General features: G+C 35.8%; 1 protein-coding gene across 2 annotated transcripts in view; it reads right to left on the minus strand.

The window, feature by feature from the left end:
• Window positions 1–23,512, minus strand: part of MED13 (mediator complex subunit 13) — a 72,433-nt gene that overhangs the window by 42,625 nt on the left and 6,296 nt on the right. For both annotated transcript variants that reach the window (XM_087826266.1, XM_087826265.1), the window contains exons 3-8: window positions 19,079–19,247; window positions 9,824–9,969; window positions 8,401–8,598; window positions 6,613–6,807; window positions 5,900–6,062; window positions 5,608–5,718 (exon numbers count right to left, since the gene is read on the minus strand). In XM_087826266.1, the coding sequence (XP_087682392.1) occupies window positions 5,608–5,718; window positions 5,900–6,062; window positions 6,613–6,807; window positions 8,401–8,598; window positions 9,824–9,969; window positions 19,079–19,247 (982 nt within the window). The remainder of the gene's footprint in view (window positions 1–5,607; window positions 5,719–5,899; window positions 6,063–6,612; window positions 6,808–8,400; window positions 8,599–9,823; window positions 9,970–19,078; window positions 19,248–23,512) is intronic.

A 23,512-nucleotide genomic window follows, 5' to 3' on the forward strand; every position in this document is an offset into this window, starting at 1 on the left:
TACTTTGTTCAGTGACCTAAAACAAAAAGCATGCAGAAAAAGTCATAAAAGCCAATTCTCTTGTGCTCATTTAATAGCTATGTGATCAGATAGGCAAAAATTGTTTGCCTTATATAATGTAAATATCTTAGTATCTGAATAAACACAGAGACAAGATTCTACTTATTTTAAGATATAATGGTATAACAAGATCCTGAAATTTATTCATTTATGAATGTACCCGGTATTTCAGTTAGTACTTATAAATCAATGGCTTAGCTGAGCTCAGTCATCATCTACAATTCTATAGCAACTGGCCAGAAAACCTATTCTACTGAATCAAAGTTGAAACAGTCTGGATAGTGCTGAAATTCACTGACTGATGGGCCCCACACTATACCTACCTGCCTCTCCCTAAGCTTACCACTACAGAAAGCATCAGCTGACTGGAAAAGGAAAAAAAGAGAAAATTCCTAAAAGAAATCTTTCCTCATAATGTGAAACAATTCTAAACTGAAGAACTTAAAACTATACATCTAAAAAACTAATAATTTTGTTCAGTTTAATATTTCCTTCAGTGTAGTAAAAATACTGTGCACTTTTAGATTTCCAAACTCAACTGATATTGATGTATATAAAAACATTTTTTAAATGAAAAAGCTGGAAAAAATGTAGAGGAATATAAAGTTCAAAGCATTCAGTATTCATTAGGTCTTTTTAGTTTTCTTTTAAAATTTACTTTATTAATGGTTTTGTTATATCAGAGATAACCCGGAAGCATTATCAAAAAGCAGTGGCAGGTACTATTCTGAGGAACCCTCTCCTATTAAGGGAATGTGCTGAGACACCCTTTTGTACAGAGCCCAGGACATCTTGGAGGGGGGGGGGGGCAGCTTGAAAAGTTATCAAAGGATAGTGTAGATATGTCAAAAGATCACAAGAGAAATCCACCATTACCCTCATACCAAAATCAAAGACATAGAACAGTATCTCCCAGGAACACAGATGTAAATTAATAAGATATTAGCAATCCAGTAATATATAAAAGGATAACATATCATGACCAAATGGAATTTGTCCTAAAATATAAGGTATAATATTCAAAAGATAAAAGTCAGTATTAATTATCACATTAGCAGAATAAAAGAGAAAACCATATAATTATCTCAGTAAATATTATAGAAAAACATAGGACAAAACTCAACACCTATTCACAGAAAAGATTCAGCAAGGAAGGAATAGAACTTAATCTGATCAAGAACATGTACGAAAAACTACAACTAATACCACACTTTATAATGGAAGACTGAATAATTTCCCTCTAAGACTGGGAACAAAGCAAGAATATGAACTTTTTTTTTTTTTTTACCCTCACCCATCATATGTTTATTGATTTTACAGAGAGAAGAAAGGCGGCGGGGGGGGGGGGGGGGGGAGAGAAACATCAATTGCTACCTCCCTTACTCGACCCAACTGGGGATCGAACCTGCAACCTAGATATGTGCCCTGACTGAAAATCGAACCCACAATTTGGTATATGGGACAATGCTCCAACCAACTGAGCCACCCCCATCCAGGGCTATTATTATTTTTTAACAAACTAAGTAGTACTTTAACATTTCTCTAAAATAGATATAACCCACATAAATAAAAGCACTTTGGGGTCCTCAATAATTTTTAAGATTGTAAATAAGTTGAGACCAAAAGCTTAGGAATTGGTCAAGTTATGCAAGGCACTAAGCAGAGACAGGATCCTAAGTGCTAATTTTCCTTTTTTTTTTTTTTTTTAATATATCTTTATTGATTTCAGAGAGAGGAAAGGAGAGGGAGAGAGAGAGATAGAAACATCAATGATGAGAGAGTCATTGATTGGCTGCAGCCCGCAACCCAGGCATGTGCCCTGACTGAGAATTGAACCCTGATCGCCTGGATCCTAGGTCGACGCTTAACCTCTGAGCCACGCCCGGCCGGGCCTAAGTGCTAATTTTCTTATGAACATTCCACCAGACTAAAGCTTAATATCAATAAATGTGCAATATTAAATCTTACTAATAACTGAAAAGTACCAAATAAAACAATTTTATGCTTTCCACTTACTGCAATGGCAAAAAATTTAAGGAGAGCTCTCAAAACAGTGAAAGCACCAGAAAAAACAGCACTCTTATATGCAATAAAATTGGTAACAAAATCCTTTTGAAGTCACGGGAAGTGTTTAAATAGTCCCCTCGCCCACAACTATCACATCACCCACCTAGTTTTATTTCCTTCCTAGCACTCATCACTCTTAAAATTTTTAAGGATTAAGAATTATTTTAAAAACAAATTATCTACCCCATTCCCATTACAGTGTAGGCTTCATAATAGCAAAAGCCTTGTTTGCTAGTATATCCTGAGCCTAAAACATCGCTTATCACAGAGTTAAGTGTTCAAAAAAATCTAATAAATAACTGGTAGTCACAGAAGTTTGGTTCTTTTTAAAAAGTAAACACAAACAAAAGGCCTTTGGAAAACTACCTATCTATCCATCAAACCCCAAATGATTAAATACCACTATAATTCCATTCAATGGAATACCAAAACTTTTTTTAAACAATAACTAAAATGGAAAGAACTAAGACACATGGGGGGGGGGGCCAATACATCAGTATTATATTTGTGTTGGGTGAAAAAACACATATACATACAACTACAGGAAGGATAATACCTAATTGGCAAATAGTCACTTCTAGGGAGAGGCTATAGGAGGCTGGAAAGAAACAGAGTGGGACCAGGGGAACTTCAGCTTTATTTGTGCAATTTAAATTCCTTAAAATCAGATATATGCATACAAATTGCTTATATAACTATGTAATTTTTTTTTGTTCAAATAAATTTCCAAGAGAAGCCAACATGCTGGTCAGGGTCCAGTCCTGTCTTTCACACAGATGAAATTTACTATAGAGAATTAGTTACAAGAAAAACAGAAAATTGAGGCAGCCTAGAAACTAGTAACAACTATGACTTCTAGGACTGAAAGATAATGTAGCCTCACCATATCACGGAAGTTTAGGATGGTTGTAGGACCTGCTCAGTGGTAACACACCATGGAAGAAGGGGTTGTTGTTAATGGGACACAGAGCTGCTGCTGGAGCTGGCCCAAAAAAGGGATGGGGAAACACCCTGGTTTCTTTCCTCCTCTCATCAATCTTCTGTTAGTGTCTCCCATTAGTCAAATCCAGAAAGCAAATAAACCTAATCAAATCATCACATTGTACACCTTAAACTTACACAATGTTGTCAATTATATCTCAATAAAGCTGCGAAAAAATATGTGTAGAAAGCAAGGGAGCCTAGGAAATGTAATTTTCTTCAATATAGCTAGAACAGAGCAAGGAAAATGTAGGATAGATTTGAGAGCAAAGTGGCTGACTAGCACAGTCAGTTATCAATGTGTGACCTACTTCCTATATTCTGTGACAGGAGGGGATACACATGTGAGGGCTCAAGTCTTTTTAAGAAGTAAGAAAACCACATTCGAAGAGAGAAAAGGGGAAACCTATACTATGAAATGCAATAGCAAAAAAAAAAAAGGTAAATGATTAGAAACACTGTATTTACTAGAGGATAAATTTACCAAGTCACATGTATAGATCATACAAAATTGCATTATATCAAATCTATATGACTGGGAGGACTTTCTGGAAATATGAGAGAAAGCAAGTTTTTGAAAATAAAAGGTTGAGCTTAGAGACCAAGAATTTAAACTTAAACTTATGTTTGCCAACATGCATTTTGAATGCCTTCCTCTAAAACCATTTTAGAAAAATTTACTTAAAACCCGCTTCTTTCAAAAGGAATAAACCAGCTAGGTTAGGAACTAAAAGAGAGCTGCTTGATAAAAATGCCAATACATACTAGGAAAGAAAAACCTAATTTCATTTAAGCATTCTATTAGTCTTAGATCAAGGGTTGGCAAACTTATTCTGTAAAGGACCAGATGGTAAATATTTTAGGCTCAGGGGGCCATACAGTCTGTGTTGCAATTACTCAACTCTGTGAAAGCAGTCAGTTAATATGTAAATGAACGATGTGGCTCTGTTCCAATAAATCCTTATTTATGAACACTAAAATTTGAATTTTGCATAATTTTCACATATCACAAAATATTCTCCTTTAAATTTTATTCAACTATTTAAAAATGTAAAAATCATTTTCAGTTCACAGGCCATACCAAACAGGCAGTGAGCCAAATTTAGCTAATGGATCATCTTTGCTGACCCCTGGTCTCAGACAAATAATGTCATGGAGCCTTGCATTTCAAGACTAGGTTTGTTTGTTTTTCCCCAAGGTGGGTGTGGTTTTAAAATCTTTTAAACTGTTAATCAGGAGCTAACATATCCATATTTTTATTCCAATCTCTCTATCAACAACAGAGGCAAGTTTTCAACAAAGTTGCCAGACTTTAAAAAATTATAGTCTCTAATCCAAAGAATCTATGTTAAGAATATTTAACCTATGCAAAAATGTACCAGATTACTTAAGAGTTTGTTCACTGTATTCAATCAAACAGAGCTAATGTAAGAAAAATCTTGGCCCTAACCTGCAGGCAAGGCACTTCATTCCTTGGGCTCACATCCACGACAGAAAGAGGTGGCCAACTATTTGCTCACAAGTCCTGATTTAGGGATGTTAATACCATTATTTGTTTACTTGACTGCAAAAGCATATGATCTACCTTTAATCTGTAGAATAAAATAAATTCTAGGCAATGTAATCTTTTTAAAATTGATGTTAGAGAGAGGAGGGAGAGCGAGAGAAACACTGATCAGTTGCCTTCCGTAAGCACTCGGACCAGGGATCAAACGGGAAACCTGGATATGTGCCCTGACTGGGAATCGAAGGGACAATCTTTACGTGCACGGGACGACGCTCAACCAACTGAGCCACACTGGCCAGGGGTAGACAATATAATCTTAATGCCTCTAGTAACCTAATTTAATCAAAGGCTCCAATATGTAAAATACAACTGCCTAAAGAATTTCAAGTTCATACATTCTTCTACCAATCTTTCAACCAATACAATCTATTATAAAGCTTGCATTTTTACAGTAGTTTTGGTCCCATGCTGAATCATACTTTGTCAATCTTATTTCAGCATTTTACCTACAACTTGCCCAAAGGGATGTTATAAGAAAATGCTGCACAAACCCTATGCTGTATTTACTATAAAAAAGATTGTGGAAATTTTTATCTAGTATATATCATCATTTTTATCTTGGGAGAAATTTCTCAGGAACAGCAGCACCTATGAACACTTCTCAAGAGGTGTGTGTGCCTTTTACCTTATAGATGCTATATATACTATAATAAAGTATAAAATTCTCTTTTATTTGGCTACGAAGCCAAGCTTTTACAGTCCAGCCCTGATAACTGTAAAAACTTAAGGCATACATTTGTAGGTACTTTCATGATCAGCTGCAAATTACTGAACTTTTTTCCTCAATTTTTCTTTTGAAAAATATCCTAACAGACTGTGCTTATGTAAAGCATCCTCAAACAAAACGGGTAATACATATACAACAGCATAAGAAACCACCACACACACAAATATGTATGTAGATATCAACCGACCAAAAAAAAAAAAAGTACCTTAAACAGCAGCAATTTGTTCTTTGTGTGGCTTCAACAAAATCCCAGGATGCTACTTTATCAGCTGTTTCTTCTTCACACAGACCACTTGATGAAGCTGAATACTTCCTCCTAAGATTTGAAAGTACAAAATTGTTTAGAATTCATAAAATTTTCTGTAACCCTGAATTAAGCATTAAAATTGAATTTTAAATCAATTCTTTGAATTAAGAAACAGTCACACAAATGACTGTTAATACTATCTAAAAATAACTACCAACATGTAATTTTTAAACTTGAAAATGATGCATACTTGTTCTGTGCTCTGTTCATATTGCATTCTTGCCAAACTCTATCCACCACATGATTGGCTAATTTCCTGGGTATTTTCCCACCATGATGGCTAGTATTATCCGAGTTGAAGCCATCAGATACTGAAGAAAATTTGACCCACTTCTGGGCAGACTGAGGATCAACTGAAAACAAAACAAAACAAAATAAGCTGTAGGAGGATAAAGGCAGGTTTAAAGTAATATTATTTAGGTTTTTAAAAATTAATTAGGGATACAACTTGCCCCAGCTACCTGGTAAGCCTCCTTACATTTTGAGGCAAAAAAGCAGTTACTTCACTTAACATACAGAAAGCAAAAAATCTGACCAGGGGATGTGAATTGGATGGTAGTGTTATATAATACTGACTTTCTGATTTGGAGGATTAAATGGTAGTTACACAGGTTGGTTTCCTTAATTTTGGAAAATACACTGAATACTTCGGGGTGACGGGGCATCACGCCTGCAGTTTGCTCAAATAGTTCCGATGACAACCAATAATAATGAATGTATATGTGTAGAGAAGAAGATGATGCAAATGGTAACAGTTTGGGAATCTGAGTGAGGGAGTTCTTTGTAGTGTACCTGCAAACTCTTCAATAAGTTTTAAATTATTTCAAAATAATTTAATTAAATGTTACTGTATTCAAAATAAGACTTAATCACTAGAGCTAATGAAACAAATTAGAACAGTACCTGTCTGGACTTCCTCAGGAGATGTAGGTGGTGTAAGAGTAACCGAAGACATAGCAGGATCTCTTGTGGAAGCAGGCACTTGGTGGACACCCAAGCAAGAAGTTGAACAGTGAGAGGATCCCACAGAGCTCGGAGTAGGGATGTCTGACTGAGGGACTAGAACAAAGCATGCTGGGTAGATCATTCGGACACCAGCTGAAAGGAAAAAAGACAGGAAAATCTATTACTATTGTAATTGTAGTAGAATTAGTTTCACTCAAAAATACTGTAATGGAACAGTAGATATAATCACATTTAAGTAATAATATATTTTTATAAATATATGCTCTTTGGCATAAGGTTTTTCTAGAAGAAACCACAAGAAGCTATTAGTAGTGGTTACCTTCAGTGAGAGAGACTTAGAAGAAAGTAGCTTTCTCTTTTCATTTTTGAATTTTCTAACCATGAATGTGTTAAATCCTTATTTTCGAATCTGACCAACTACAAGGTATATTAAAATTTATTTTAAAAATTTAACAAAGGTAATCTGGGCACTAGAATTATGGACCATTTTCTGTTTTCTTTTTTTATGTCTCCATTTAAAAAGCTTAATATACCTTTATGTTTTGCTTCTGTTTTCGGCACAACTACTCAGTATCGTATTTACTCAAGCTGAATGCTGACATTCTTTTATTTAAAAAAAAAACAAAACACACACACACAAAAACCAATGCCCTGGCTGGGTAGCTCAGTTGGTTAGAGCATCACCTCCATATACCAAGATTGCAGATTTGATCCTTGGGTCAGGGCACATACAAGCAACCAATGAATGCATAAAGTAGGACAACAAATTGATTTCCTTCCCTCTCAAATAGATAAATAAAATTCAGAAAAATAAGGCAATCTTCATATATAACATTACCATATGATTCCATTTAACACAGTGTTGCAGATTCTAATTCCAATTATCTGCTCAATTATACACTCCCTACACCTCCCATCTCTAAGGTGGAGTATACATCTTCATCCCATTGTTAGCCTTGGCTTTGTAACTTGCTCTGGAATATAAATGCACATGATATATGTCACATCCCAAGAGGAGCTTTAATTTAAATGTGCTTGCAGGATCAGTGCAGCCTCTCTTATTTCTGTCCTCTGCCTTGAGATTTGCATGTCCCAAATACAGTTTACCTTGTTAACCTAGGTCGCTGAATGAGAAGACGTATAGTATACACTCTATCATAAGAGAGATGACCTGGTCAGAGCAGATGAAAGACCCAAGTTCTTTAGGTACATATTATGCTCTGCCTTTTAAGTTATCAGAGGTGACAGTTTTACCAAATGTTAAAACACTGCATAACACGTTGTCAACTTTCAGCCTCCAAGTATTATTCATTCACAATTATTTTCTTCCCACCTTTAGCATGCTTTCCTTTAGGTGGAATGTATGTCCCTGACCCAATGACTCTGGCTTGGCCATATGACTATGTCTAATGGAATGTGAGCAGATGTATCCTAGCAGCTTTAAATACACTTACATAGTTAGACTCGGTCCTAGTAGTCCTCTGTTCTGGTAAGAACAGCATGTCCCAGATACTGGGTACTCCTTGAACCTAGTTTGCAGAATAAGATACAAGGAGCCAAACCACAACCAAGCTGCAGCCCTTATGTAATATGAGCAGGAAATAAGGAAAAAATAAGTGTTTGGTGTTGAAAGCCACTAAGGTATTGCAGTTGTTTATTATTCAGCAAAATCTAATACCTACAGTCACATATTTTCCCCTTAGGATAAATACTCAGAATCCGTACCAACAAGAACTTCTACTGCAGCTAAAGAATCATCTTCCCAATCCATATCTTCCTGTTTTTCTTCAGACATCTCCTTCAAGCAAGATGAAATAGGATAGAACTGTTTCCATTCCCCAATTAATTTTTTTGTAGCTGAATCAGACATCTTGAATGCCTGTCCTGTGAGAGTGCCATTTAGTCCAAATGGGCTTAAGATAACTAGAAATCCAAAACAGAATCAATAAGTAACTAAAAGACTGTTATACCAAGTAAGATAACATTCAACAGTATTGTAAGTAATTATACAATTCTAAAAAGGTTAAAGGAAAGCCATAATCACCACTCCTGAGAAAATCAACTTATTGTACTTCATTACCATGAAGTATAACACTGAGTTTATTATAAAAACTTAAAATCTTGTCTACCTAAAAATCTCGGATGGACAGAATTTCGCAGTGACCTGAGAGTATTTGTATATCCTCCAACTTACCCTGATTTCCACTAAAGAAAAGAAATTTGAGGAAAAACAATGTGTATATATAAATCTAAGTACTTATTATATAATGTCACATTTTTAAAAAACAAATACTAGGCTTAGAATTAAAACAAAAACACACTGCCAGTCCTTAAAAGTAAATCAGCAATCTTTTCAAGTATTTCCTCTAAATAAATTATAGCAAAGTCCCTGTGTTAAATGTTAAAAATTACTTAAGTGAAGCGACACACAAGATGACCAGGAAAACATAAACCCACATATCTGCTACTTGGTATTAAAAATAACACTTTAGCCCAGCCGGTGTAGCCCAGTGGTTGAGCGTTGACCCATGAACCAGGAGGTCATGGGTGAATTCCCAGTGAGGGAACATGCCTGGGTTTCAGGCTCAATCCCCAGTCCAGGGCATGCAGGAGGCAGCCCAATGATGACTCTCTCCCATCACTGATGTTTCTCTCTCTGTTTCCCCCTCTCCCTTCCTCTCTCTGAAATAAATTTTTTAAAAACCACTTTAAAACACGCTACCATTCAATACAAGAATTTTAAAAATAATATTGGTATTAAAAATTTACTTTGGCTCGGCCAGTGTGGCTCAGCGGTTGAGCATCGACCTATGATCCAGACATGCCCAGGTTTCGGGCTCAATCCCCAGCAGGGGGTGTGCAGGAGGCAGTCAACCAATGACTCTCTCTCATCACTGATGTTTCTCTCTCTCTCTCATTCCTCTCCCTTCCTCTCTCTCTGAAGTCAGTAAAATTTATATTTTTAATTAAAAATAAAAATAAAAACTTGTTTCATTGACTTAATACTCTAATGGGGAAGAGAAAAGTAAACTACATCAGAATCATCATTAGGCTAAATCTAATCCCAAAATGTCAAATTACCAACTTAATAAGAATTTTCTGAAACAACAATAAAAGATCAAATACCTAAGCCATCAAAATAATCTACCTTGAAACGGGCTATTAGACTGTTGAGCAAGGGTGATATGCTCTTCACTAAGAAGGTACACAGGTTGATGCTGGTTAATTTCCACACTGGTACAAACATTGCTGTCTCCATGCAAGAAAAAGGTGAAAGAGCAGGACAAGTGTTCACTAATAAAGAAGAAAAAGTTTTATTTTAGTGATAGTATGCAAAAAAATGTTAACTTGCTTTTCTTTATTATGAAGTTATACCACAACAGTGCACATTCTCTTTAACCCAGAAATTCTACTTCATCTAAAGGGGGGGTGGAATCACAGATATGAGCAAAGATTTAGCTATAAGAAATGTTCCTTTATAGCACTGTCTATACTAGAAAAAGCTGCAAAAAGAGGAACCAGTTAAATAAGTTCAGTACACACACACACACACACAATTATAACATAGCCACCAAAATAAGTAAAGGTGGAGACTGAGTTTAATGGAAAGGGTAGGCTACCAAAATAGTACGGTCTCAATTCCTCTCTACATAAAAATTCAGTATAAATAGATTTCTTCACTTTATTATTTCTGAAATTGGTCTGCATGCATTCAAGCAAGCATTAAATGTACTGTCCTTCCCCCAGCTCCAATAAAGTTATTTTAAAGCAACGATGGGTCTTCCAATTGAAGGCAACCTAGAATGAAAGCTACATGCAAAACAGAGCATCTTATGAAATTTAGATATGGCCTGGTACACAGGTAAGAAAAGAAAAGTTCCCAAGAAAAAGGAAGCAGATGTGTCCTTAAGATAAAATTTAGAAAGGTGAAGTGGCCCAGAATGGAATATTGTACACTAAGAAGCATCTACTTTTATTTCTTCTCCACACACTTATCTTAATAATATGATTTAACCAGTTCTTTAAAATATATCAATAAGCTCTATAAGCCCTTCTGAATTCTTTCTGGATAAGGCAAAGGCATAATAAATTAAAATTAACTTACAGTAAAATTAATACCATAGCTAACAAAAGTGGGAAAACAGAAATCAATTTTCAAGGCATTTTTCTCTCAATAAAAAAGAACATGAGAATTTAAAAGCAAGACAAAAATGCTTTTAAAAAGTTAAGAAAAATTCATATTCAACTAGTTAGAATGACACTACATTTTTTAACATTATAAGCTTTTTACAGGCTTTTCAGGAACTTTACAAGGCAAATATTTCTTAGTAGAAGAAGTAAAATTTAAGTGTTTAAAGGAGGAATTACTAACTAAAACTACTTATGTCAAGGAAAACATTTATTAAGGAAGTGACTCAAGCAAGAATAATCTATTACTTGGAGAAACTGTAATTTGATTAGTTTTAGGGATCAAGTAAGAATGCTATACAAATGATTATGAATGCTGTGTGCTTTCTCAGTAACTGAACAGCAGATTTTAAAATCTGAATTGCAAATACTTCCAACAACATTTGCAAGTATAAGCAAGAACCTAAAGCAGTCTGATGTTCTTTATCTTTAAAAGACAAAGAGGCTAGGAGACCTGAATTTTATATCCTCATATTTACTATTCTATTAATCAGTGAAGTATAGTTCTTAAAAATACAGCTTTCAACTATGTGTTTCATTCCATACATAAAATATTAAATGAGAATAAAAAAAGAATATTCAAAATGGATTATTGCCATGAAATAAAAAGCAAATAATGTGACTAAAAATTTTCCTAAACAGGTTACTATAACCTGGAAAATGTTAAAAAGAAGTACATTACTTAAATTCTAATACGTATTATTCAGGAAAATAAATGTAATCTGATAAAAATCATGGCTCATAAAAATGAAGGCCAAATACAGCCTTTCCAAATGTCCAATGAGCTCTTGACCATCTTAATAACTTTCAAATCAGAAAAGAAAATTTGGCTCTTTGATGTGAAGTGATACATCTGTCTCCAAGGGGTCTTGGTGAAAACCCAATATTGTAACATGCAAAACATATGATCAATCTCTCAGCTCTGTTTATCTGCACTGCCCTATCATCACTAGCAGCTCTCAATTGTCTATGATTAAAGAAAAACATCACCTCCTATACTGCTACCATGTTCCCAAAAAGTAGGTTTACAGTTGTGAGTACATTGGAAAGTTTATTCTTGTATTATTACTTATTAATTATTGTATTATTTTCCATTCGAGCAACTGTAAAGCTACTTTTGCCAACCCCTGTATAGTCTTATCTAATCATAAAATGGTTTACAATAAACCAGGTTTGTGCATGACCTAGAAGAAAAAACTAACATTCTCAATAGGAGATAAAATTCCTGAAGTTCTTAAGAAACTGAAGTTAAAACAAATACATGTAACTACAATCAGAACCCAAGGTACTGCTAACCCACTATAAGTACTACAGAGGATACCACTGCTCTAAGGAGCTTACACCATAATAATCAAAACCAAGAGGTATGAGTGAGGCAGAACTTACAGATGAATGACTTGAGCAAACATCTGTTGTAGAAAAATGTTCCTCGTTTAATAGATTCTTTATTTCTAAGACAGAAAATGAAAATATGCTTATAGATTAAAGCTAGTCACTCTAGCCGAGCCAGGTGCAGCTCAGCAGTTGAGCGTAGACCTAGGATCCAGGAGATCGAGGTTCAATTCCCAGTCAGGGCACATGCCTGGGTTGCAGGCAGGAGGCAGCCCATCAAAGACACTCTCTCATCATTGATATTTCTATCTCTCTCCCTTTCTCTCTCTAACATCAATAAAGATACTGAAATAAGAAATAAATGAAAGGTAGCAGTTCTATAACAGTTTAACGTGCATACTGCTTTAGGGGGCATCATATCTAATCTATTTTTAGCGTTTCTGTAAGGTAAGTACAGAAAAATGATATCTTATTTTGCTGGCAGGAAAGTCAAGGCACAAAGAAATGAGATGGCTTAAGATCATAAAACTAAAGGGAATGACAGCTTAAAGCCTTAGTCATCCTAACAACCAATTAAAAATGGGGAAAGTGGCACTGCAGTTCAGCATCAACCTATGATCCAGGAGATCACAGTTCAGATTCTGGGTCAGAGCACACGCCCAGATTGCGGGCTAAAACCCCAGTCAGGGGCCTGCAGGAGGCAGCTGATCAATGATGACTCTCTCATCATTGATGTTTCTCTTTTTCCCTCTCCCTTCCTCTCTCTAAAATCAATAAAGATATATTTTTAAATTAATAAATAAAAATAAAAATGGGAAAAGTGTTATAGCACAGTGAAAGCTAGGAAAATTCCAGGACAAGTGGAATAAGGAAACTAAGAAAGTTAAACGGCAGCTTGCAGCCACCTAGTAAATCCTATCTTCCCTAAACCAAGGACACTCAAAAGTAAATAGTTTGCACTTCTCCTCCCCAACCCAAGGGTAAATAGCTTAAATCACCCTACTCAGGGAGACTTATAACAGAAATCCAATTAGTGCCATTTGCCAACCACACCCAAGGACAGACAAGAGAATAAACCTCATTTTGGTACATCAGCATAAAGCTGACGAATATTCTACTGATCTGCCCCTAAGACCTCCCCTTAACACCCAGCCTTTAAAACCTCTGAAAATGAAGGTCCCAATGCACTCTCCCTCCAGAGAGCATGCCTGTGCCGTTCCCTTCCCCCTCACCTTCACCCACAGGCACCCTCCAAAGGCACGTATCCCCTAACCTCTAAGGGGCCCCATGAGACTTGCAACCACGGGAGCAAGGGGGCAGAGGCAGCCTGTCCTGGGCTAACCCCCTGAACCTGTCTCCAGGTCCCCTTTTCTCTGAATTCCCAGTGAACAAGGAAATTGTGGTGCATGCTACAACAGATGAAAACCTTGAGGATATTATGTTAAGTAAAATGAGCCACACACAAATACTGTATGATTCCATTTATATAAGGTACCTAGAATAGTCAAATTCATTAGAGACAGAAAGTAGAACGGTGGTTACCAGGGGCTGGGTGGAGAGGAAAATTAGGAGCTACTATTTAATGGGCAGATTTTCAGCTTGGGATGATGAAAAGTTCTGCAGCTAGATAGTGGTGATGGCTGCATGACTATGTGAACGTACTTAATGCCACTGAGCTATACAATGAAAAGTGGTTAAAATGGTAAATTTAGTTGTGTATATTTTACCACCATTCAAAAAAAAAACCAACCTAGTCATTCTATACTGCCCAAGAAATCATTTGGTCTAGCCCTGCCAAGGCAACCACAGGCAGGACTCGAAATTCAATAAATCTAGGAGCTTTCTCATAGCTAATTTTTAAGCTGATAATTTTGTATGGCCCAAGAATGATGTGGTAAATATCGAATGGCCCTTGGCAGAAAAAAGGTTCCCCACCCCTAATCCCTGGATTCTATTAATTCAATTGTTGCCAAATCTGTCTTTCCTTAGAATCACCTGGAGATGTTTTAAAAATTCCAAAGCCCAGGACACACTCTCAGGTTAAAACACAAGCATCAGTAATTTTTAATCTCTCAAGGTGATTCTACATCCAGACAAGTTTGGGAACTACTGCATTAATCTGTATTTCTGTAGTCCTCATAGTAATTTTTAAAATTTCTTAAATTTACAGGTATAATTTCAATATCCAGTATTCTTAACATATCCCCTTGAAAAAAGGATCTATATTAAAATTCAGAAGATAAAACATCTTATCAGTGAATTTTGTATATAATGCTCACTTACTGAACACATTACTGACCTTATACAGTAAAGAATTCTTAGAAAGCAACAACATGTTATTCTGGTTTACTAGTTCAAGTGCTCTGCAAGTACTTTTTAAAAAATCCTCACCCAAGGATATGTTTTATTGATTTGAGAGAGAGAGAGGAAGAGATAGGGAAGGAGAAAAGGGGAGGGAGGAAGGGGGGGGAGAGAGGAGAGGGAGAATGGGATAGAGAGAGAGAGGGAGGGAGAGAGAGAGAGAGAAGGAGAGAGAAACATCACTGTATAAGAGAAACATCGTAAGTGCCCCACCGGGGGGGTTAAACCCACAACCTAGGTAATGTGCCCTGACTGAGCAACCTATTTGGTGCACGGAAGGACGTACCAACCAGCTGAGCCACATGGGCCAGGGCTGCAAGTACTCTTTTATATTCTTGTATTTCCCCAATATAAGTAATTTTTTAAGTGTTCTCTTTTATTATTTCCTACCACTTTAAAAAGATGTAGGTACAGAAGTTATAGTGGTCTACAGGGTCCACTATCTGTCTCATAATTTTCATGCCCTATAATCCAGCTCCAACACTTGCAAGCTTTATGAGCTTGGAAAAGTTACTTAATCTCTCTGTGCTTCAGGCTTAACAGCTACAAAATTGGAGTAATATAGGGTTGCTGTGAGAATTGAGCTAATACATACTAAGCCCTAATTTCAAACACTGCCTAGACAGTTCTGCTTAGGCAAAGGTTTCTCCCTCTCTTCTCCCCTTCAGAAAAAAATTTCTCTATTTCATTCATATCTAAAACCAATAGTTCAAAAAAGACAGATTTGTATGAATCTGTAGTAAGAATCATAGTTAAGAAATGATAGTAAGAAAAGCTTCTTGTAGGCAGGCAGGCTCTTTACATTATTCCAAATCAGTGGAAAACAGGGGTGATCCCTCTCTGAAATGGATGAAACAGGGGGACTCAAGCTCCCAGAGATACTAGATACAGCTGAGGTGATATATTTAAAAGAGGAATTAAGTGAAAATCTAAATACTATACAAGTAATCCCTAATTTAAGTATACAAGTACAGTACCCTTTTCCTAATAGGCTCCCTAAACACTGACAACAAAGTTTATACTCTCTAGTCAGGATACTGAGGGACTCCTCTGAGAAAACTGACTAACTTAAATGGGTAGAAATGAGGGGAGACACATAGAATGTTGAGCAACAGGCACCCAATAAAAACGGCCAGGTCTCTGTCCAATCACCCTTTACTAAAGCCTGCAACTTCGTGGCTACGCAATACACAAAACTTCCAGTTAGCATTTTAGTGTCCAAAAGTCTTAAGAGTAGAAAAGGAGGTAAATCAGACATCGGGGATCCAAACATATTACTTCTCACCATTCTCTCTTCTCAGGAGACTGCTGGTGGATGGCCACTACCAGAACAGTAAGACAACAAAAGGAAATATGAGATCTAGGAAATAAGGGATCCAACACAGACAAATAAAGGGAATTCCCAAGATGACTGATGTGAAATGGACCTATAGAACAACCAGTTCAAATTGGAACTGAAAAATGAAGGGCTCCAATAGGGATGTTAACAGGAGAGACATGAAAAAAAGAAACTAATGGGTTACACAAACTCCTTAAAGGTAAGGAGGGCGATTTATACTTCTGGTAGATGGTCTGGGGTGAATTATCTACCAATAGGTATATAGATCAGGGATTGGCAAACTTTATCTGTCAGAGAATAAATATTGTAAGCTTGCCTGGCCAGGCGTGGCTCAGCAGTTGAGCATCGACCTAGGATCCAGATCACAGTTTGATTCCCAGTCAGGGCATATGCCTGGGTTGCAGGCTCAATCCCCAGCCGGGGGCGTGCAGGAGGCAGCCGATCAATGACTCTCTCATCACTGATGTTTCTGTCTCTCTCTCTCTCCTTCTCCCTGCCTCTCTCTGAAATCAATAAAGATATTTAATATATATTTAGTAGGCTTTGTGGGTCATCTATCTGTCACAAACTATACAATTTTGCTGTGGCATGAAAATAGGCATAAAATAAACCATTAATGAGTGAGCATGACTGTGCTACAATTTTATTTATAAAACAGGTGGCAGGCTACATTTGTTCTGTGGGGTGGTAGTTTACCAACCCCTAACATAGATAATTAAGTGAAAAAAGAGATCATCATTAACACTGGGAAAAACAAAAAGATGTGGAGGAAATGGAATATAATCCTAATACACTATATGGCTCAATTATAAATAATATTTATATAACCATAACAATATAAACAATGGGTATTGTTTTTACCAAATCTTATAACTATACTGGCAAAATAAGGAAAGAGACAAGAGGGGTGGGGGAGGTACAGGAAGAGATTAACCAAAGAACATACATGCATAGCCCATGGACAAAGACAATAGTATAGTGAAGGCCTGGGGTGGGGGCTGGGTGGAGGGGGGCGAAAGAGGGGAAATGGGGGACATCTGTAATACTAACAACAATAAATAAAGTAAGAAAAAAAAGAGATAAGGAAAGAGAAAAGGGAGAAGAGTATATACAAGCACACCAATGTCCAAGTGTTGGGTTGGCAGATATCAGGAATAAAATATCTAAATACCTAAACCATCAACGGAAAATCAACAGATTAAGCCTGATTAATGGAAATAACTGAAAATCTCAAGATTAAGTATGCTATTAGCTTCTAAAATTTTAAATAGGTAAATTAAAAGAAAGTTAAAAGAATTATAAGAGATTGCCTCTGAAAAACACATCTAGTAATTGGGGTGCAGAACTGCAGCTTTTCTTTTTCTTTTTTTTTAAATGATTCAATGTGTTCTCTTGTTTATTTTAATTTATTTATTCATTTATTGGGATGACATTGATTCAATGTTATTTTTTAAGAGTGTACTGATTTTTAGAGAGAGGAAGGAAGAAGGAGAGAGAGAAATATCAATGTGAGAGCACAACACTGATTGGCTGCACCCTGCACACTCCCTACAAGGGATCAGGCCCGAAACCGAGGCATGTGCGCTTGACCGGGAATTGAACCTGCAATCTCCTGGTGCATTGGATAATGTCCAATCAACTGAGCCACACCAGCCAGGACTGCAGCTTTTCATTTTAAATCCTGGTAATCTGCTTGACTTCTTAAAACTATGTAGTAAGCACTGCTAATTGCCTACCTGACAGCTATTTCCCCTTCTAATTGCCTAATTAATATATATTCTTCATTTCTTCTTACTAACCAAAAGCCTTATTTTATTCAGAGGAGCAATGTTCCCACATAAAAAATATATGTTTCTCTAAGTATAGGCAATGATATGTCAGCTACAGTTTCCAGAAAAGAATGTATTTTCTGACCCAAGGGTCAACCTCCTCCTTGCTTCTCCCCTCCCTTCCTCTTCCCGCCTGATATCCACTGTGATTAAAGTCTGGAGATACAACACCCAATGGGGCCATGAGAATGAAAGTCTAAGGCTAAAGATGACAGAGCAGAAAACTCCAGGGAACCTTGAGTCCTTGATGACATTATTAAACAGATACACCAGTACTGAACTATCTACCTCCAGACTCCTTGCTATTGAGAAAAATCAATTTTCCTGCATAAGCCAAATAGGTAGGTTTTCAGTCATTTGCAAATGAATGCATTCCTAACTTGTCCAGTTATTTTATTCACAGTAAAGTTTATTTTAATTTTCAAAGAAGAAAAACATGAAAGAGTCTTGACTTGTCCAGGCTTCTCTGCTCATCTTTTCTACTAAAACTAAAAAAGGAAGTATGAAGAAACGCCACCCGCACATGAAAAAAGATGTGCACATATGACATAAAAGATGGCACCTCAATAATGATTACAGTAACACCAAATGTTTACTTCCTATCCTCACCTTTTAGGGAAAACTAATAAATTTCCTTCATCTGCTCTTCTTCCACATCCCATTTTACTCACCACTGTTTCATCTCTCTTGAAGCCTTACTAATTCAGCAACTACCTGGGACTGAATCCTCTAACAGATTGTGCCTTACATTATTTAAATTACAGAGAATAACAGTAGCCTAAAGCTTTTAACTGCCTCCATCTAAAACTACTCTACAAATTAATGTCATAAATTGTCTCAATTCAAAGTTTAAGAAAATTATAAACACTCCAAGAGTAAACATGTCTTATTGAGGAAAACATAACCTTAAATTACTTTAAAGCAAAACGAGAGGTTTGGAAACGTAAAAGGTTAACTCAACCCAACACATTACTTACGGATCACTATCTTTAAAAAGTATTAAGTTACTTAATTTTTAACAGAGCACCGTGAATATACATTTCCATTAGTGCTAAAAAAGTAACTTCAATGCATAAGCTTCTGCTGTCATCACACATTTTTTTCCTATCATCCCAAAATAAAACTTAGGCCACTGTACTGACACACAACACAGCCTATCCCCACTACAAGAAAATTCTTAAAATATGTGTAAAAGAAACGGTGAAGTGGTCAATGAAAACTGAATACTTATAGTACTTTGCCAAAATTAACCTCCTAAATATGTCCGTAACATTAGCTTTAGTCCACATTTTCTATAAAGCCTTAAGTACTCACAAATAAAGAAATATTAAGAGGTTTAAATAAGATAGCTTACCTTTTATTTATAGGTTTTTCATCTTTTTCATAAGGCTTTACAAACCACTTGCCAATACGGACAAAGTTCCGGTTCATTAAACACCGTTCCAACAGATTGTGAACTGCTTTGAAAAGCAGAGTACGGCATTCATAAGAAAGTCCATTCTCCCAAACTCCATCTTCCTCTTCTGCAAGAGAGATGAAAGAAACAGAAAGTAAAGCAGTGGCATCGTATCTACTCAGAGCCAAGTAAAAAGTGTTACCGTTTAAACGAAATACATAAGCCCTGCTTCACCTCAGTATATTGAGCTACAATCACTTCCATATATCTCTAGACATTAAAATATCAGGTTTCAAAATTACTTCATAAGGGCAGGAATAAAAGGCCTAAGTGTCATGTTTTCTATTAAATTACCTGAAAATTCTTTTCCCAGCATATAAAAAGATAATGCTATATTACAAATATACTGATTTGGTTTCTGCATCAATAAAAAGGACATTTGTATAACCTGGGAAATATTAAACACACTCTATACCTAAGATGCCAATTTCTAAGTTGGCTCATTTACTACTTTGTCCTAATTCCTCTGGTCAGTCACTCAGACTGTCAAAAAAACTAGCCAGTTAATAATTAAATTCAAAGCATTCTATGTCCATCAGCATTCTAATCCATGACTCAACTATAAAAATAACTATGAATAAAAAGGAAGCTTTTGGCTCAGAGCCTAACAAGCAGTGCATTATCAGTCACCCTAGGTCTCATTTCAACCAAATGATTCCCACGATTCAGTATGGAATCCCCTACTTGGGGGAAAAATTTAAAAATTTAAACACTTAAATTTTAAATGGCACTTCTGATATAAAGTTATAGCTATCTTTACTAACTATACAGCCTCAATTTTGCCAGCAAATCTATTAACCACTCCAAGTTAACTTACAGATACTACTTCAGCATTTTAACTTTTCTCATAATGCTTTAAATTGTTATTTCAAATATAATTTAGTACCCTCCTACAGCCTACATACCTTTAAAAACATTTCATAAATGCTGGTCATCTTCTCTCATTTTAATGACAAAACCTTTCTTAATTCAACATTAAAATGTATACACAATACCCACAGAAATTTAAAACTAGCCCGACTGGTGTGGCTCAGTGGTTGAGCATCAACCCAGGAACTAAGAGTCACTGGTACAATTCACAGTCAGGGCAGGTGCCGGAGGTTTCAGGCTCAATCCCCAGCAGGGGGCATGCAGGAGGCGGCCGATCAATGTTTCTTTCTAAATGTTTCTATCTTACCATCCCTCTCCCTTCCTCTCTCTCTAAAATCAATAAAAACATATTTTTAAAAATAATAAACTATGATGCTTTTGAATAAAAGCAGAGACATGTATATTAAGAGTGACACATGGTTTATGACTTGAACAAGAAATCAGTAGAACATTGGCTGAACTTTTAAACTGCAATAGAAATTTGTGCCACTACAAAGTTTACTGTTGAATTTATGCTGTTCTTTAAAGAGTTTCCTAAATTATAGTCAAGTTTTTCAACTATCTGCTTCTTCTGAAAAGGTAAGCTTTAATTAAGAGAAATGAGATAAGATTTAGAAAATGACACTAGTTGACAGAATAATTTTTAAATCATTAATATTTGGCATTAATATTGAACAGAAAAAGTTCTTCATATTCTATTAAAGACATCCTTACCTACTTCTATTTAAAGCCTCAACTTTACGAGTTTCACTTTATTAAAGAAAACAGTAGGCTAGGAGAAAGGGGAAGTGGCACATAGTGATGGCTTTAATTATTTAAAGGTCTGGATCACAAGCATATTTGTGAGTTGCTAAGAGAGAAGTGACTCTTTCTCAATCTGCTTTCAGCTTAATCAGTTTCTATCACTTAAAAATTAAATAGCTACATTAAAAGTTTTGCCTTGCCCGGCTGGGCGTGGCTCAGTGGTTGAGCATCGACCCAGGATCCAGGCGATCGGGGTTCGATTCCGGGTCAGGGCACAAGCCCAGGTTGCAGGCTCTATCCTTAGTCGGGGGCGTGCAAGAGGCGGCCAATCAATGACTCTCTCATCATTGATGTTTCTCTCTCTCTCTCTCCCTCTCCTTTCCTCTTTCTGAAATCAATAAAGATATATATTTTTTTTAAAAAGTTTTGCCTCAAATTATGTGACCTGTGATTACTAAAAATACATGTCCTTAATTTCAAGAGAATTACACTGGAGATCTCTCCCAACTTCCTTCTTTATAATCTATTTAGTATACTTTATTTTTGTTGCCTTTTACCTCAAAAATCCTTACCTTCTAAGAAGTACAATGGTTATAACATTTGTCCTACACAAGTAGCCTTTACCAAAATCATTTTTCTAACTACTTCTAAGTTTTAAAGCATCAAAAACCCAATTACCATTACATATCAAAGTTGTACAGTCACTATGAGCTTCAAATATCAGAAAACTTGAGACTGAATTTGCCTTCTCCCCAAGAGTAAATTTAAAAATGGCATAGCAAAGGCTATAATACAATAATTTATACAAATTTTCCCAAGTTTTGAAAATTTTTTGCTTTTGTTCATTTAAAAAATCTATTTCAGTTAAACTTGACGTTAATTGACTTAAGAATACTAAATATAGTTTAGAAAATTAATCAGTATTAATTTTCAAGCATTTCTCCCTCACTGCTCTAAAGTGTATCTAGAGAAACTCAGGTGAATTTAATCCTCATTTTACATTATATCCTCAAATGCCCACAATTCTCATTAACACTAAATGAGGGTTATGCATAAAACAAAGAAAAAGAGACCACTTCTTAGGGTTTTCTAAAGCCAACAAATCTCTGAAGTACATCTCCATCTATGTGGCAAGAAACTAAGCAACCATTACACTAAAGCAATATAATTTCATTTTTCACTGCTGAGGAAATGAGAATTAAGTCCTAATAAAACTCAATAAAAAGCCTGAAAGGGGTGAGGGGGTCACTTAGAAACAAGAAGCCTACTAAGCCAAGCTTCTAATATCCTAATGTTATAATAATCCTAATAAATGTACTTCTCTAACATGTTGTATTCAGAGATATGAAAAGTGAAATGGTACAACCAAGACACAGTGATATGCACCTCTTACACTAATTAAAATAAGCCCTTGAATCTCAACAACAGCACTGTATTAGGAAAGGGAGGCAAAGAGGAACACATGGCAAATCTTTACCTCTTTTGAACTTAATCAACCATAGCCTAATGGAAAAAGTCTGCTTAATGTATTTAAATAAATTTCCTCCTCCTCTAGTATCGCCATAGAAAACAGTTTCAATTCTATGTTTTTAGTACTTTTCCATTGCTATTAGCACTAGAACTCTTAATCATTGCTACTTATTTTACAAAGTATTTATTTGAACAATGCAAAAGTTCAAATGCTAAATGTGATTACTATAAAGTGGTTTTTTTTCTGAGGATACAGGATACCAAAGTATGTGGTAGGTCATCAAAATAATGCTCTATGACTGGGGCAAAAAAAAACACAGAAAAGCTGATACACCCAGTACTTGCACGCAACATTTTTCTCAAAACTAACACCTTTAAATATCTCCAGTGATAAGCTGGAAGAGAAGGAATCTTTTCCTAAATAACTCTGACAAGCTATTAGAATGCAACATACACTAATGATTAATAAGTTGGTCAAAATTATCATGGTAGAAAATACCATGTATTTCCTGAAAAAATAAAGAAAAATTAAATGTCTAGTGTGGTGTTTGTCTTGAAGAATAACTGCCTATTCATAAGCCATTCATTCAAAAATATTACTGGGAGCCTTAAACTGGCAGCATCATTGATAGATGGCAAAACCAACTGTGATTTAAATACAGCCTAATATGTTAATGATTATTTTTGAAAATTGAAAAGACACACTTCTTGTTCAAAATGGACAGTACACAGACGAAATACAACAAAGTTGTCCCTAGGATTAGCCAATATAAAAAGTTGGGTCACAAGTATTATGGTACAGAAGACAGAAATAAGTTAACTCTCTTCAGGCTACCTGGGGTACAAAACAATTTTTTAGTTTGCAGATTCCTATACTTGGCTGCTGTTTATCTGTCAATACTGTTAAAGCTGCCACTTAAGGTTAAATTTCACTATAGTTAATATCCTTCAATAAAAAGCATCCAAAAAAATTCTAAGACTAACCAATGGCCCATTTAGTTTGACAGTACTATGATGAAATTCCAGCATAATGAAAGTGCTTGGACACATAGCTAAAATCCCATATATAGACCACAGGGTCCAGGAAAAATAACAAATATTTTTGGCTCTAACTGAGTCTGTTTTTTAGTTCTCAAGGTATCAGTTTTCTCAAGAGTCTCATCACGTTCTAGTTCATTATTATTTTTTTTAAAGATGCAAACGCTGGGAGAGGGAGTAGTTTTTGTTTTTAGTTTTAAATAAAAGACT

Source organism: Miniopterus natalensis, chromosome 17, assembly GCF_054644295.1.
Source record: "Miniopterus natalensis isolate mMinNat1 chromosome 17, mMinNat1.hap1, whole genome shotgun sequence".
In the NCBI taxonomy this organism is placed as follows: domain Eukaryota; kingdom Metazoa; phylum Chordata; class Mammalia; order Chiroptera; family Miniopteridae; genus Miniopterus; species Miniopterus natalensis.